At 41.7% G+C, this 17,792-nt stretch overlaps 1 protein-coding gene across 2 annotated transcripts in view; it reads right to left on the reverse strand.

Moving 5' to 3' along the window:
• FBXL2 (F-box and leucine rich repeat protein 2) overlaps window positions 1-6,180 on the reverse strand; it is a 62,122-nt gene extending 55,942 nt beyond the window's left edge. Inside the window, exon 1 of one of the 2 annotated variants that reach the window (XM_075143155.1) lies at window positions 6,063-6,180. Coding sequence is in view for 1 of the 2 variants with exons in the window: in XM_075143154.1 (XP_074999255.1) it covers window positions 6,063-6,065 (3 nt within the window). In the remaining variant the exon portion in view is untranslated. The remainder of the gene's footprint in view (window positions 1-6,062) is intronic. The other variant, XM_075143154.1, reaches the window with a different exon arrangement.
• Window positions 6,181-17,792: the final 11,612 nt, after the last annotated feature.

The raw sequence follows: 17,792 nt of genomic DNA on the forward strand, positions 1-17,792 counted from the left end.
GCGGTCCCTAGGCTCTTCTCTAGTGAGCCTGGTTTTATCCCCTTCCCCCTTCGAATCTAGTTTAAAGCCCTCTCGATGAGCCCGGCCAACTCATACGCGAGAATCCTTTTCCCCGAGAGAAAAGTTGGTGTCAGTTTGTTTTAATGCAGCAATATTTGCTTAGGGATAGCCGTTCAATCTCAGTCATCCAAATTTAATCCACACCACAGATTCATCAGAGCCCTTAGGAGTACACCTTTCAAAACTCCTCCTCTAAATCATCACTTCTGCGTATAGTTGTTTTTACTGCCAAGTTTTATTCCCAGTCTCCAACATTAGCATACAAACTAACACACTGATGGCATGACAATGGAGACCTGAAATCCTCCCAGAATTTGCACATGGAGATTCTTCTGCACGTCCATTTCCCCAGGAGTTTGCACCATTCTAATTTGGACTGACACAGTCCTCCCTCCAGCCACGCAATACCACATCCAGAAAGGCAATTCTTTTTCTTACTGTACTTAGCTCAAACTGTAAATGAAATTACAGCTTAAGTCCTGACTGCATGGCTGAAGCAGAATCCCTTCTTCTAAGCACCTGTGAAACAAAAATTTTGAGTACTAATATTCCCCCCCGCCAAGTAACTGCTCTTCAAAAATATATTTGAGACTTAAAAGGTATAGTTCATTACAGAAATTACTCTATAGCTTCTACAAAGCCATTTCAAAGCAGTGCTTGATCTGCATCATAAACACTATGTCAGAACTGATGTTTTCCTAGTACCGAGAGTGTGAAATCTTTATTATGATGAGCAAACCTTCTCTGCAAGGCAATCTCTCTAGAGTATGAACCAGAAAAAAAGATGACACAAAATCTGTGTTGTGGCTGCACACACCATATATGTAGTGTATAATTAATAAAAGCTTTCAGTTATAAAAGACAAAATTAGGTACCTCTTCATGATTACAAGCAGCAATTATAACTGACTTCAAAGGAAATAGCACCATAGTAGCATTTCCAAAACATCTTTTTCAAACTGTTCCAAGAAAGGTAAGAGGTTGAGATTTAGAGGAGAAACTGGACACTCAATTATTAGTATTTGCCAAAATTTATGGTTCTTGAATTTCTGCAAAAATAAAATAACCTTGATACTTTTGCTTAAGAAATAGATTATAGACCATTTTCAGAACTACAAGCACACTCAGACATTTTGCCCCTTAATATTCAGATAACTACTACATAACATCGAGACATGATATGGAAATGCCTTTCCTCTGTGAAGCTCTGACCTCAATTTCAACCTCTGAAGACAGACAAACTTGACATACTAGTAGAGTTTCACATTTATGCAGATTTGATGATGTCTTGTCTCCTTATTGATTTAAATTTACAGAACATACTGGTTAACCAGTTGAACAGCAATCAAATCCAATGAAAACAGAGTTTACTATTTCCTTCTGCCTGAAGGAGAACACAGAAAAACACTGGGATAGAAAAAAGAGAGTATACCATGAAGTATGGCCAATATTTTAAAGGCAGCAGCTTGATACCAAATTTTAAGTACTTTCTTGTGGGCTACACAGCAGCAGCTTGTGGTTCCAAGTGGTCATAAATGCGCAAGCCCAGAAAAGGGCACATTTCCAGTTCCAGTCCTTCTCTAGCATGAATGCAGTGGTTCCTCCAAGGCAAAGATAACAACCCAGAGGGAATCACTCAAGAGGTTGGCTGTAGTTGATTGTATCAGCTGAGGTGCCCTTATATTTCAGACAATGCAACTACTGTTGCATTTCCATTACCTCCCTGTACCCAACAGAAATTATTTTAGTCCATTTAAACGCTTAAATTTATACTGTAGTTTTGCTTGGGTTTTGGTTTTTGTTTTGTTTTTTTGATTGTGTTTTTTTTGGGGGGGGGAGGGGGGGTGACAGGGAGGATGGGGCGGGATAAGGAGGGAGGTCATTGGAGTCAGCAAAAATCATGCATCTTACAGATTCTGTGCTTTCTTTTCCTTGACGAGGTAAATAACAAATCCTTCCTTAGGCATCGAGACACTCAAATTCCATTTGCAAAAGCCTAAGTTCAAAACACCTGAGATAGGTACTTCCCTTTGACCATTCGTGTAGCTTTGAGACTCTACACAGACATACTGAAATAGAAACTAAGGCAGCTTCCACCACAACATCATTCACAGGGACTGTACTCAAAATTAACCTCATCACAAAAATAATCCATTTGGTTTCATGCAGTCTTGTAGCATCACGCTCTATACACAGATTTTTAGACATTCATAGCACAGTACATTTTCTGAAAAATTAGTCTGAGAGAAAAGTTTGATCTTCACAAACTACTAGTAAAAAAAACCCTTCAATCTCAAGAACAACTAGCTTAAACATTGTTAGAGACATAGAAGTAATTTCTTGATCCTGAAAAATAAACATGGAATTGACAGAGGAGATACCAATATGCTGTGAATTTTAAGTCCATCATTATACTCTTTTTATGCCTTATGTGTACCTTTTTCTGTTGTAACAATGGATAAAGACTTCCTACATTTTTACGAATGCAAATCTGACTTACACCATTTAGAAGTTACTCTATGTTTACAATCTTCCTTCTCAGAAGCTTTACAAACAATTAGAATATCCCACCCCGTGTCAAAAGTTCAAGTGGGAAACCTGTTTTGTAAAAGCTCAGACAGCTGGACTTCAACCCTATCACATTCAAATCAAGTCACCCAAAATACATAGATCAAGCACGATCAGAAATTGTAACAGGTTTTGCTAAAACATAAAGAGAAAAAAAAATGAAGAAATCTATGGAGTATATGGATCACCTTCCTAAAAAGGTTATTAGAAAGAATGCAAGTGAATGTTGTGACTATTGTCTAAACTAGCTCGAGGCTACTGTCTGAACTGTGAGGGAGAAATCTTTGGTTTCACAATTTCATCTAGTTTTGTCCTACTTAGCATATCCCGTTTATGTGTACTTCTGATTCAGTAGAAACACTACCAGAACTATTACACAAGTTGATAACAATTTATATGAAATGACTGCAGTTATTCTGATTTCTAATTGACAAAACAGCTGAAGTACTGTTAATGTCTAGCCTTCTGCTGGCATTCAGATCGATATTGTCACAGTGCCAAGATTAGTACTACTTTTCTACACTAACCTAAAAATAGTTGCCATGCTTCAGTGAAAATCTGGCTTTTATTTTAAACTTTCCACATCTGCTAGCCCCATGTTAGCCCTAATTTTAACCAAGATGAGTAAATATTCCAGTTTATTGTTAAAATAAGAAAGCAATAAGCTAGTGGTCTTTCTGATTTGTAAGAACACTGATATTCCCTATACTAAAAGGTCTGGTGTTAATTGGTCAAAATTAATTCCTTCCTCACTTTTTTTGAATTTTAAACTATGCAGCTATGAAGAATTAAGAGGGAAAGAACAACCTAAACAGGACTAACCTTATAACAGAGAGCAATTCAAGTATAAGCATTCATTGAATAAAGTATCTGAAAAATATGAAAAGAATAAAAAAAAAAAGATGCCATTTCATCCTTTTCTTATCAGCTGTCAAGTGCAACTAAGCAGCTGCCCAATATAAGAATTTGCACAACAGTAAAGCTTTTCCAGTACAATTTCTGCAATTTTACCTGCGCAGTTACAGCAACAATTCAGTGTTTCTTTGCAGATTCTATGTCTGCTGAGTTTAGACTGCTAAAGGTATCTAATCAGGAATGTCAAAATGGACCATGAAGGAAAACTCCATACCTGGAGTTTGGTAAATGGAAAATATTTACTTATGTTGTGAAACAGTTTATAAATACTTTGTTCATTGTTTTTCAGCCTGTAATTTTTCCTAAGTTTAGGAGATGAGATAAATCCATTTTATTCAATTGACTTTTAAGATACTGTGTCTTCTCTGATGTGGAGTAAGATGTGTGATGGAATACTAAAGTTGAAGTAGGACATGTCATTAAGTCACATTGTAATCAGTTTACCAATACTACACCATCCGCAGCCTCATTCTCTGATGTTTACTCCTCCTTGTAGCAACAGATACATCCTAAAACCTTTGCAAACCAAATCCAACATGATTCTACACAAAAGTGTACTGCAATCCCACACAGTCTATCCATATTTTTATTCCACCTCACATTTTAGTTTTCAAGGTTGTTATGCTTAGGTTCAAAACACATAAGCTAGAATCATGAAGGAATAGAAGGCAAAGTGCAGGAGAAGAAAGAGAAGGAGCACAAACAAGCCTTCATGCAAAGGAAGAAGAGAAAAGTTACATCACAGGGATATGCTCCTTCTCTTTGTGAGGCTGAGCTCCCTCTCCCTCCCCAGAATTTGCTACAGGAAACCTACTATCATTACACACACATAAATATACACATAAAGTGATTTTCTGCCTTAAAACACCGTGCGTTTCCCCACGTGTGAAAGGCTAGCAACTGTGCCTTCTTCCTGTATAAAACTATCACTGCGAAGCAACAAGACATCAGACTCTTAAGCTGTAATTGAAAACAGGGATCACACCAATATCCTTTCCAAACATGCTGTGCCTGTCCCTACTCACTCCCCCTTACACGCCTTGTCATCTTCCTTTCGCAAACATAATGATGCACCTCTCCCCTGCCACTCGCTGCATATCACATCCCCACATACCCTCCCCACAGAGCAAACCTCAACCACTCTTCCTCCTTTGCTTCACCCTCCACACACGTATGCTCCATGACACACCATCTCCACATACAGATGCAAGAAATCCCATGCCCACCACATACGCGCCACAAACCTATTATATTTATAAATGCATCTGTGCATACGCATAAACCATCATAGCTATGCATACCTACACATATAAGCAACTGCCACTCTATACACACAAAATACCACACCCTGTGTCTGCTACATACATATAAAAGTACAGATAATCCATGCCACACCCATAGCATACATGCCTATAAAAATATCCACATATTATGCCACACCCAATGTTCACTATATACATACACATACAGACACAAGCCCATACCAGACAGTAGTATACAGACACAACTACAAACATACAATGCCATGTCACGTCCCTGCACATAACGTCACATCTCTGCTACAACACAAACACACACATCTCCGAAGCCCAAATCATAGCAGAGACACACAGATACTGACATAGAGGTGTAATATTACCTTCATGTCCTACCGTACCTATCTGCCATATACACACATCCCAGGCCACACCCTGGCTTATTGCACATGCATAAGCATATAGCACAGTGCCCCACCCCAGCACCCCATGCATCCACGCTGTAACACCCCACGTCTGCTCTGTACACTGGCACACACGTTAGCTTCATCCCTACTTTAAAAAGGGGGACGACACACCTTTATCACGCCCCAACCACCTTACGCACACATTCTCCCTCCTGTGTTACACAGGAGGACAACACACCCCTGCCACACCTGACCCACTCTACACACAGGCGGACTCCAACCATGGCTGCTCCGGCGTTATACGGGGAGGCAAGACACCCGTCACACCTCACCCACAGACACGCAGGTATATCCTCTCCCCGCCTGTGCTATAGCGAGGGACAACGCAGCCCCACCGCGTCCCACCTGCTCTGGACAGACAGACGGACACACTTTCTCTTCCCCACCGTTACGGCGGGGAACGGCGCAGCCCGCCACAGCCCCCCGCAGACACATCCCCACTCCCCGCAGGGCCGCCCGCCCAGCACCACATCCGCACCGCCACGGTGCACGCACGCCCGTACCCTGCATACCCCCGCCCGCCAAGCGCAGACGTTACGCCTGCCCCGGCCGCCACCCTCCCCTCGGGCTGAGGGGCCCGCCCGCCGCCCGGCCCCGCGGCCGCTCCACACGGCCCGGCCAGCGCCAGCTCCCGCTCCCCGCGGCGGCGGCGCCGCCCGCCTCGCCACCTGCCCGCCCCGCCTCGCCGCCGCTCCCCGCCCTGGGCCCCAAGCGGCCGGGCCAGCCCCCTAACGCCCGGCGGCAGCGGCGGCGGGGGGCGGCGGGGCGGGCCGAGCCGGGCCGGGCCGCAGGCTCACCATGGCAGAGGCGCCGCGGCGAGGCCGGTTGTCCTGGCGACGAGGAGCCCCGAGGAGGGCGCCAGGTGCAACGCCTGCGCGCGCGCCGCCGCCGCCGCTTCCAGAGCTGGGGCGGGGCGGGGCCGCCGCCGGCCCACGTGACCGGCACCGCCCCTGCGCGGTGGGGCCGGGCCACCCCGCCCCGCCCCCTCGGCTGCCGCCCCCTCCCTCCCGCCTCAGGTGGTGCCGTGAGGGGGGGACGGCGACATGGCGGCCGGGGCGGGGGCGTACGGCCTTCTCCAGGGGCTGCTAGCGAGGGGAAGGGGAGCCGGCCTCGGGCAGGACGGCTTGGCGGTGTTCCTGGCGGGTCCCGAGGCTGTCGGTGAGAGAGGGCTGCCGCCCTGGCCCGGCCCCTCCCGCGGCTCTCATGCAGCCGCCTTTCCTCCCGAAGGGAAGGGACTGGCAGCCTTCACCCGTCGGCCCTTAGGATTTACAGTGGCCTATGTGCTCGTAGGCGAGGAAGGGCCGGTGCAGTTGCCAGGTAGCACCGGTCCCAGCTGCGTGCTCTCCTGAAGGTCTGCTGGGTGTTCCGGGTGCAGGTGTAGCTGCCCCCTGCTCCTCCGGTTTGCAGCCTGCCATATTAGGTGAAATGACCTCTGGCGACATGTTCAGTCAGAGATGCTGCCAAGTAAACTGTAGGGGTTGAGACCTGAGCGCCCATTCGCTCCTGTTGCAACCGCGAGGGTAGATAACTGGGGATGATAACATCTTAAATTGCTACAGGAAAATCCACAAAAGCTTGTTTGTCAGACCGCCAAGTGCTTTAAAGCGGTGTGCGCTGTCAGTAAGAGCACAGCTTGCTTCTGCGAACAACTGCATAAAACCACTGTCAAAGCCAAATACAATACTGTTAATAGCACACTTACAGGTTACATCTGTGCAGCAGTCGCAATAGCACATGCAAATCCGAGGAGATGGGAAAAATTGAGGAGAAAAATCTATCCCAGTAGGTATTGTTTTCTGTTGATTCAGTCCTTCAGACTTCTAAGAAACGTAAGTGGCCATTGCAGAATAACAGCAGTTTGCTATTTGGAACGGGCTGCATTCATTCCTCTAAGGAATGAAACATTCTGGTTTGATTAGCAGTAAAAAATAGTTTCTTACAAAAGTGTCCTTTCTCAGAACCGGTACGGAAATAGTTGGTACATGCACATACCATTTGTTGGCACATCTCTGAATCTACTGTCTTATACTCTCCAGATTTTGGAGAATGACCCGGTTCATACAGTTGATCTGGTTTGTATAGTAGAGAAGAAAGCCTCAGAAATGTGAAATATGTATAAACAATTTAGACATGTTCAGCTGAATTGCAGAAGGCCCAGACTAGCAGTTGCTAAATTCTATCTGTTCACATGAAAAAAAAAAGATTATTATCACATGATATATTTTTTTTTACTTCAATGCAAATCTTTGGGTTCTATTATAAAGACAGTGACAGATTTTCCTATCACTACAGTAAAAAGAAAGAAATTTAGGGAGCTAGAATCAGTTTGGGTTGCAGAAACCTGAAGAAAAAGAAAAAAAAATCTGGTTTTGCAAAAAGAAGGGACATTGAAAAATAATAATCGTATCCGACGAAGAGGGGTTCAGGATAATTAGCCCAATTGGGATCTGTTTGTGCAAGGGAGGCAAGACAGGAGGCAAATGTGCAAGTAGACTCTCTGTGGCCTAACATTAGCTCTCATTTTCATTGAAAATGGTTGTAAGGAGTGGAACATTACAGAATAGATTTGTATCAATATTTTATATACAAAAAGACTGTAGGAAAGAAAGCTCCTTGTTTCATCCCCCAAGAAAGAGAAGACAGCCGTATATTTGCCACCTGTGTATTTGTTTAGGATGTGAGAGACTGAAATCCATATCTTTGGATCTAGACCAGCTAATGATGTTATAGTGCCGCACTACTGACTTTCTGGACTCCTTTTTGTCTGTGTTGTGGTATCACTTGGAAAATTCAAGAAAAGCTTACTCAAAAAAAAAATTCTAGATTGTCTTGAGTTTTGTCAAATAAGCAATTAGTTATGGAAACTTCAGAAATGTGTGTACAGAAGTGTATACATCTTGGTCTGTCTTCTCCATTTCCCATCTGTGGAATGTCTCGGTATACACATCTGAAGCGTTAAGAGAATATATCTGTGTTTGGTGTCCTGTTTTCAACCGATCCACAGCAGTATTGTCTGATGAAAAATGTTTCATCAAAGAATTCCCTGCTAGCTCTAATTTTAGCATTCTTCTAAAATCATTATGTTTTTAGATAATGCCTTTGCGCTGGTCATTTTAGAATGACCAATTAATTAAGTTATTACTGATGTCTTTTTATATTTGGTAATTTGCAGAGCTACATTCAACAGCGTGACCTTTTAACTTGACTGTCTGAAGTTCCTCCTAATTGTTCTATACTCTTGTTGAATGCTGACCCAATTCCCTTCTTACGTACTTTTTACCAAACTTAAAAGAAATGAAAAATAGTTTAAATACTTGTCAGAGAAAATGAACAAGTGCCACCCATGACAGAGTGGGTTAGTAGTATGATTCTGGAGGTCTTTGCTCTTGCTAAACAGCAGCTTCAGGGCTGTTAGGTCCTACAGCCCAGAAGAGGCATTCAGATTCCAGAAAGCCATTGCAGAGATTGAGTAGCCCAGTCTCACAGAAGGAGTTTTGTTTCTGGATTCCACCCATTCATGCTTCCCCCAACTTCACTCCATAACCAGTGAAGATTTCCCCATGTATGTTGTTTCTGAACCTTGCCAGGCTGCAGTAACTGAACCTTTTCAGCGCAGGAGGAAACTTGCCTTGCAGTAGCTTCCTCTACAGTGGTCCTTTGACCGTTGAACTCCCTTGAGTCTAGAAGTGGACATGTGCTTATAAATCTATATATAAATATGTCCAGGAATTTGCCTTGCTGGCTGAAGGAATTTGGTTTGAAACAAGCTAATTGTTACATCTTTCCTTCCCTTTTCCCCAACTCTCTTTATGCAAGTCAAACAAAAGTACATCCCAGAGAACGGGCACAATAAATTTAGAATGCTACAATTCCCAGCTGTTTATTACAGCTCTTGCTTCCACAGCATTAACAGAGGCTCATGAAGCTTACTTGGTGGTAAGCTTCAAGCTAACTTGCACCAAGACTGATCATGTTAACACAACTCAGCTGTAAGGACTTTAACTACAAGTGTGTAGGAAAATGGTTTTAGGTAGTTAACTTTTTAAGCTACTACACTGGATCTGAAGGAGCTCATCTTTCTTTAAGTTAAATGATTGTGACAAGAAGGTCCACAGCTGTTAATTGCTGTTATAAGTAAAAATGGTCAAGGGAGTATATCTTGTTTCTAGGGTGTTTTTCTGGTATGCTCTACATGTTCACATTAAAGCATAAATAGGTGATGTTTTAATATCTGACAGTTTTTCATGTATTGCCCTGTAAGAATTGATAGATCTAGACTTTCCAAAATGTTTTTCTTCCTGAGCATGGCACCAGCACTTGGTTGGTTTGTGCCAGGATTTATACTTCTGTGGTGCTGTTGCCTTTTCAAAAGTTACTTTTCTACCACTAGTGGTGCACATACTGTAGGTTGGGAATATCCTGCCCTACCCAGGTAATTTGTGGGGGTCCAAACCAGCGACCTGGCAAAGTGACACAGTGCATCCTCAGCCACCTCATTCCTGGATCATGAGAAGCATGTAATGTGCTAGCAGACAGGACAACCATTCAGACAGACCTTGGCAAACTGCAGAAATGGACTGATGGGAATCTCAGAACACTTAGCAAAGGCAAATGCAAAGTCCTGCATCTGGGATGCAACAACCGCCCGCAACTGCACAGGCTGGGACTGGCTGGCTAGGAAGCAGTTCTGTAGAAAAGGACCTGGGGGTCCTGGTGGACAGGGAGTTGAACACGAGTCAGAAGCGTGCCCTGGCAGCAACAAAAACTGCATTAGCAAGAGCGTAGCTTGGAGATTGAGGGAAGAGATTATACCCCTCTATTCAACACCTGTGAGACTGCATCTGAAATACTGTGAGCAGTTTTGGGTCCTGATCATCAGAGACATGTTGACAAAATGGAGAGAGTCCTGTGGAGGAGCATTATAGTGTTTGGGGGCTGCAGCGTATGCCAAGCAAGGAGAGACTGTGTGTTTGTTTAGTCTAGAGAAGGAGAAGACCAGATGGGATCTAATTGCAATATTCTACTACTTAAAAGGGGGCTTATAAAGAAGATGAAGCCAGACTCTCCTTGAAGCTGTCTTGTGAAAGGCTTAGAGGCAACGGTCACAAGTTGCAACAAGGGAAATTCAGACTGGATATAAGGAGAAGATTCATGGCAATGAGAGTGGCCGAGCACTAGAACAGGGCACAGAGAGGCAGTGGAGTCTCCACTGTTGGAGATTTTCAAAAAGTGGCTGGACAAGGCCATGAGCAACCTGCTCTAACTTGAAGTTAGTTCTGCTTTGAACAGAAAGTTGGTCTAGGTGACCTTTGGAAGTAACTTCCAATTTTTATTATTCTGTCAATTCTAAGGTGTAAAATTGGTTGGCAAAATATATACATGGGGAATTTCAAACGAAGCCACAGAAAGTGCAGGAGAAGAATTGGCCTCCTTCAAGTTCAGAAAGCAGGGAATATATACAAGTTTGGAGATGCTTGAGCAGTCAGGTATACATAGACTGTCATGTCTGTGCAGTCAGTCCAGTGTTTCCCAAAAGTCACCAACTTCTGTGCATATGCAGGTCTGTGGGTATGTCCCAGGTCATCTTAATGCACGGCAGCCTGGTTGTAGTCCCTGTACAGTGACTCTGATCATGCTGCCATACATCAGGATATCCCAGACAAATAAAGAAGTCTTCTGAGTGTCAACTGGACAGTATTTTCAGTCAGAAAAAAAGAGAATGTGTGGCAGCCTTGTATTCAAGACTTTCCCATAACACCTGTTTTTCCTAGTTTTGAGAGGTCAAGGTTGGTCCTTCCTTTATGTTCCCATTATTTCAGAAAAATTCGAAGAGGTGCTTTTAAACTCAATTCCGTATTGGTGAATCTTTGCAGGAGAGAATTACTTTATACAAACAAACAACAAAGATTCAACCAGATAAAGTATTTGAACCTTAGCGCATTCACTCAAATAATAATGAGTTGGCAATGTTTGACAATTATTATCTGTGTGTGAGACTTTGATAAGCCATGGCACCAGTCCTATGAGTGCATATGTGGTTGGTTATCCTCACCTACTGAAGTAGTTCAGTAAGCACAAAACCAGAGAGCTGCTATAGGAGTTCCTCCGTATCCAGCTGCAGAATTTTCTCTATATGTACTTCTTCTAACATGGTACATTTAAAGTGCGTTTCAGAGCACACTTTAATTTGCCCTGCAGAAGGATCTCTGCTCAGGTGTTTTTAATTTAATTTCTAATTTAAGTAAGAAGTGTTGAAATTTCTATCATGTTTGCCCTTAGAAGATATTTGTTTGGGAAAACTAGTTTGATAAAAGTTTTGAAAGTTGACTTATGTTCCTGACAAGGACATAGTACATATGTTTAACTGCTGTTGCATATATCTATCAACAGTATACAGATATAGACTGACTTTCCATGCGGTACAGACTTGTGGTAGCATTTTGACCATGTATGGCTTCCCCAGTAGCCTAGTATAGTTGGCTTAGAGCTATGTTCAAAAAGCTGAAGTCAACATTAGAGGAATAAAAAGTCACTGTAGTAAGATTTGTGTGGTTGCAAATAAAAATAAAACTTAGGTTCACAAGAGTATTTTATTGCATGTCCTAATCTTCTGCCTCTGTCAAAATAATTTTCAATAAAACTTACTGTTTAATACTTCTTTGAATTAGTTCCCATTTGTTGCATTCATGTGAAACATATTAGGATGACAGAAGCAGTGATGGAATAGGATACCCTTTACAAAGTGTGATAAAGTCCTTTGCTCATACACTGTGCTGCGGTGCTTTTTGCTGTCTTCTTTTTAATGTACAGACATTTGTAAGCCACTCACTAACAGATACAAATATGAACTCTTAAAGATACTTTGCAAAGATTTGTGCTTGAGCTTTGTGTTTGTGTATGTAAATATACATACATTGGGGGAATGTATGTATATTTATTTGCATAAAAGTACCAGAAAAAATTTTCAGATTGTTGCACTCAAATTATTGGCAAAGTTTAGTAGACCTAATTTGAGTTTTGATTAAGTGTGTGGTAGCATCCAACAATTCCACAGTTTGAAAATGATGTTTGATAAACCCATTCTATGCTGTACATTTTATCTTGGAATTTTCTAATAATGTTAGTTTGCAACTGTGAAATAAAAGTCTTTTAATGTAGTTATTTTTTGGTCAGGTAAACTAAAAATCATTGCATCTGTGTTGTCTTATCAGGTAGAAACCTGAATGGAGTTTTATTGGATAAAAGCAGAAGAGAAGATAAATACTAGACTTTTGAATGGAGAATGAAAATTGTTGTGGTCAAATGCCTTGGCAGCATGTCTGCTTTCTCTAAACTTGGAATACATGCTGTTGCTTTAACAGAACAGATATTTCATGCCTCTGCCATTTCCATTATCATATATTTCCTATTTGTGATTTCTTAAATGTAAAAAATGTGCTTGATTCTTTGAAAAAGCAAACATTGTAAAACATTGGACCTTGGATTAGACTTAAATGCAGAGAGATCCTTCTCCTCTGGCTCACCAACAAAAGGTTGGAGCACAGTAGGGAACTTAGATGAAGAGATAGCATAGATACCTATTTTATACAGTCTTTTGGGTCCTCTAGAGTCATTTCTCCTTTCAGCGATGATTCCTTCCCAAATTACCACTTTGAACTGGACGCCTGAGGCTTTTGTTTTGTTTTGTTTGTATTCAGTTGCTTCAATGCACAGTTTTGGACACAGCTGAGTTTTAGGCATCTAAATTAGCTGCTTAAATTAGAAGAACAAATTCTCTTTATAATGACCTGTGAGAAATTAAGAATCCATCTGCTCCCTATTGACTACATAGGGAACCTGAAATTAGATGCCTCAAGATGTAAACACAGTTATATGGACAAAGTGAGGCATAAATATTAATGTTATCAGGATGTTCTTTAGTGTTTAGTGTAATGGGCCCCTGAGTGGGACCACTAGATACTGCTGCTACAGAAACAGTAAGTGGGAGTTACAGATGTGATGCCCACATAGAAATAAAGAACAGGGTAAGATCTTTTTAAAAATTTTGCTTTTCATGGACTCTTCAGAAGGGTGCATTTCCACTGAAGACCTCAGTGTATTTCTGTCACTGGCACAGTTAGTTCTCAAATTACCTAATGAAGCACTGTGTTCCCAAATGCCATGAGACAATTTTTGATTCTATTCTAAATCCAGGTAAACTGAAGCATGGAGACAGTATGGCCCATGGTCAAATAGATACAACTGGTCAGAAGCAGTGTTAGAAATAGAGAGCAGGAGTTACAGAACATGGTATCCACTTGTAGTGCGAAACATGGGTTGCCTGAATGTCCTCCCAAAATTAAATGAACATTTACAACCTAAGCTCCAATCCTCCAGACTCCCATTACTAGGTAGACTACTTGCTACTTTGATTTCACAAGGACTATTAATGGTAGCAAGTACTGCTTTGGATAGCAATTGTTTGCAGATGAATCCCTAAATTGCCTTCTATGGAATAAAAATGAGAACAAGAATTTTGAGGGAGGTTGAAACAACTGCTAAACCTATTACTAATGGCTGATTGGAAATACTGTAACATATCCAAAAAAGTGTGCAATAACATAGAAAAACATGCAAAAACAAGGCCAAGACCATATTTCTAAAGAATTTCCATAATCTCTGCATTTTTATGTAGGAAATATTTTAAATATTGAATACATGAGATCTAAAAATAACTTTCAGTTTGGTTTACATCAAATGGTGACAAAATCCTAATGGCAATCCTCCAACTATCTGTTGTAATAAGCACATTAGTGAAGAAAATAATAAATTATGAAGAGTGAATCATATTTATTTCAGATTGGATATGTTATTAAGACAATATATGGATCCATACAGAATATATTTTTGTGTCCTTTCATTACCAGAAAAATAAAGGCACAGCAAAAAAAATCCATAACTTTACTTTAACAGCTTCTTTCCTTGACAGTCACAGAACTAAATTAATCTCCACTGTAATTCTACTGACATCAATGAAATTAGTTCAAGAATTCATACTGTGAATTTCACTTATAATTTTTTTCTTTTAATTATACTTTATACGGAAAATAGAAACCGCCAGTCAATCCCAAGGGATTTCTGGAAATTATCAGTGAAATGCTGTCTGATTTCATAGAGGTTATCCATTGCAATACATACTTTTTTGGTACATGTATTATAATGCTCTTTTAATTTTCTGGAGGACAAGCTTTTTGCAGGAATGAAAATTTTCCAGAATTACAACAAATACACACACAGTGTACCCCAAACAGAGCAAATCTTTCAAAGATACAGAACGGGACAAGTACTTTAATTAGTCTAGGCACAAGGTCCCAATTTCATTAAGTCCAGTGGAAAGGTGACACTGATACCAGTGGATCAAGATTGGCACGGTTTAAGATTTCCTCGGAAGTCCATGAACATTTTGCATTCAGTACTAAGCGGTATAAAAGCATGTACCTTGTGCGTGGAGAGGCCCTGATCTCTTGAATAGCTGGCTCTTGGTCCCATCTGACATTGAAGTGATGTCCCATGACTGGGAGAAGGCAAACAGAAGTCCTCCAGGTTGTTCCTTGAAGAGCCTGAACATCACCTGCCACTAGGGGAAATATATTTGTAAGTGGCATCCATAGACAACATGGTTGATAGATACCAGGACTCACAAACATCCTGGATTTCTGGCCAGGCTTGTCAATTCAAATGCAATGTCTCCTTTCTTACACCGATTAGTATATTATTTAAGGTCACCTGCTGGAGCGAGCCTTACCTCTTATGTTCTTCATCTATAGCAATATTACAAATCCTGTGTATTTTTGCATCCCTTGTGTATGTTTTCTGCAGCAGGGTGACTGGTCTTACATGTTTTTTCTTCCTGTCAGTCACAGTCTGGCTAACACTGAAGGCAGAAACCAGTCAAAAATTAGCAGGCTTACGATCTCTGAAACTATGGGGAGAAAAGTCAGAATTTGGAGAAGAGTGAGGATGGATGGAAAACAAATGTTACACAGAGGAATCGTGACAGCTGGGTGAAGCAATAGCAAGTTTCAAGCGGAAAGAGTTATCGTTGTTTAAAGTGTGAGATTGATGCTAAGCTATTACTGCCAATAATGTATACCGTGACCTTATGTGGTATACTCTTTTATTTTGTTCTGAGAAAAAGTATCAATCCTGAAGAGAAGGCAAAGAAAATAATCTTACGTGAGGAAGGTAGGGAAAGCTTTTTATGTACCATTTAAATTACTTTGCTCGCAAATACTCCTTTTATAACATTCTGCAGCATTATGTCTTCCTGATGCTTTCTCTGTGATTTTACATGGTTGCACTGGAGTTATCCATGGTCATCCTCCTGCTGTATTCCTGGCATTCACTGGCTACTGCAGCAGTACGGAGTTGAGGTGTAGATTTAGGAGATAGGATGCTGGAAGAAAAAACTCAAATGGAAACACCGTAAGTCTCAACATTTCTCAAGAGTCAGCTCTATAGAGCTTATCAATTGGGAAGATAGCCATGATTTTAGACTAGCCTTAAAATCTTTCAGACTGCAGCACAGTATTTATCTGCGTGCAGAATTTTAGACAGGGTGAAACCAACATATAAGAGGTAACTAAAGCTGCCTTTTCCAGCAGCTGTTTTTCTGAATAGCACACATAATGATTTAGAATTACAGAATCACAGAATAATTCAGCTTGGAAGGGACCTCAGGCGGTCATCATGTCTGACTTACTGCTCAGAGTAGGATTGACTCTGAGATTAGAGCAGGTGGCTCAGGGCTTTAGCCAGTTTGATCTTGAAAATCTCCAAGGATGGAGATGGCACAGTCTTTCTGGGCAACCTATTCCACTGCCTGATTATCCTAATAGAGAAAAATGTTTTCCTAGTATCCAGTAAAAACCTCTCCTGTTTCATCTCATGTCTGTTGTCTCTTGTCCTCCCATCGTACACCACTGTGTGAAGAGCTTGGCTCCATCTTCTCAACAGCCTCCCAACAGGCACTGGCAGGCTTCTATTAGGTCCACCCGAAGTCTTCCCTTCTCCAGGCTGAACAAACTGTGCTCCCTCAGCCTCTCCCCACAGGACAAGCACTCCAGCCCTCCCTAACCATCTTGGTGGCCCTTCACTGAGCTCACTCCAATTTGTCTTGTATTGGGGATCCAAAACTGTAGACGGTATTCCAGATGTGGTCTAATGAGCACTGAGTAGAGGGAGAGAATAACTTCTCTGGAACTACTGGGTGTGTTCCTGTTAATACAGCTCAGGATGCAGTTGGCCTTCTTTGCTGCCAGGGCTGATGTTCTTTGCTGCTGGCTGATGTTTGGCTTGCTGACCCCCAGGAACACCACAGTCTTTTCCACAGAGCTGTGCCCCAGCCAAGGGGATGCCACTTTGTTCTGGCTTTACCTCTTCCACTTACCGTTATCTCTTCTGTTGACACTGTCCTGAAGTCTGAAGGTTCCAGCTGTCCTGCAGATGGATGGAACAAAGGGGTTTTCTTCTCAGAAAGGGTGAGATAGTCTAGGGCTCCAGATATTGCAAGATGAGCTTTGTGTAATGGATGCAGTAGAAATACATGCGTGGTATGTGTTAGGTCTATAAACAAGGTGTCTGCGTTCCCCTTGAAGTGAATGAAAAGAGGCAGGCTCCTTTTTCAGTGAGGCAGGTGCGAGGCAGTGACTATCCTAACAATTTCCCTCAGCAATCACTTTGCTCCCATCATTTGCTCTTTCTCAGCTGAGGAAAAGTCTGAGAATCTTAATTTCACACCCTCGTTGCATGTCGTGGAATCTGAAATCACTGATGGATGAACATTATCAGTTCCAGTTGCTTTATCCATCTTTATTTTTGTAGAATTATTTGTTTTTCTTTGCTTGTCTTTTTGCCCTTTCCAGATGAAAATGACACTTGACAGCCAGAATGACCACTCCATGCTGCAGAAATGAACTAGAAAACGATACTGAGAAGCAAGACGTTTGCGTGAGCATATTTGTAGAGGATTAGGCTTCGGGTGGGTGGAATGTGCCTATTGCAAAGGTTCTGTGGTAAAATTTACTGGAGCATGACATTGGGGATTTGAAAGACACGGATAAGCCAAACCAACATATGTGTTTGCACTGTTTAGAGTGGCATTTATAACACAGGGTGGAAAACCAACCTCATTTCAAAACAAACCAATTCTCCAGGCACCGTGTAGATCAGCAGGAAATTGAAGCCTACGCTCAGAAAAAGGCCAGAAGAGAAACTGGTACAGTTTGAAGGATGACACAGCACTGCACTAGGGTCATAACAGGAGGTGACAGGGTAGGAAAAGCTGGAAGAAAGTCAATGTAATTAAAGACCAAAGAAAGAAGAGCAGTGCAATTGCCTTTAGATCCCATGTTAAAATTTTTCACCTCCTAAAAATGTATTTTTCAGTAATATTACATTAAAAACAGTAAGTTATTGTGGTGACAAAAATTTATTTCCTTTTTTCAAGTTATTTCCTGACAAAAATAAGGTGTTTTCTGTCAATTTTG

The sequence above is a fragment of the Calonectris borealis genome, chromosome 2 (assembly GCF_964195595.1).
Source record: "Calonectris borealis chromosome 2, bCalBor7.hap1.2, whole genome shotgun sequence".
Classification (NCBI taxonomy): domain Eukaryota; kingdom Metazoa; phylum Chordata; class Aves; order Procellariiformes; family Procellariidae; genus Calonectris; species Calonectris borealis.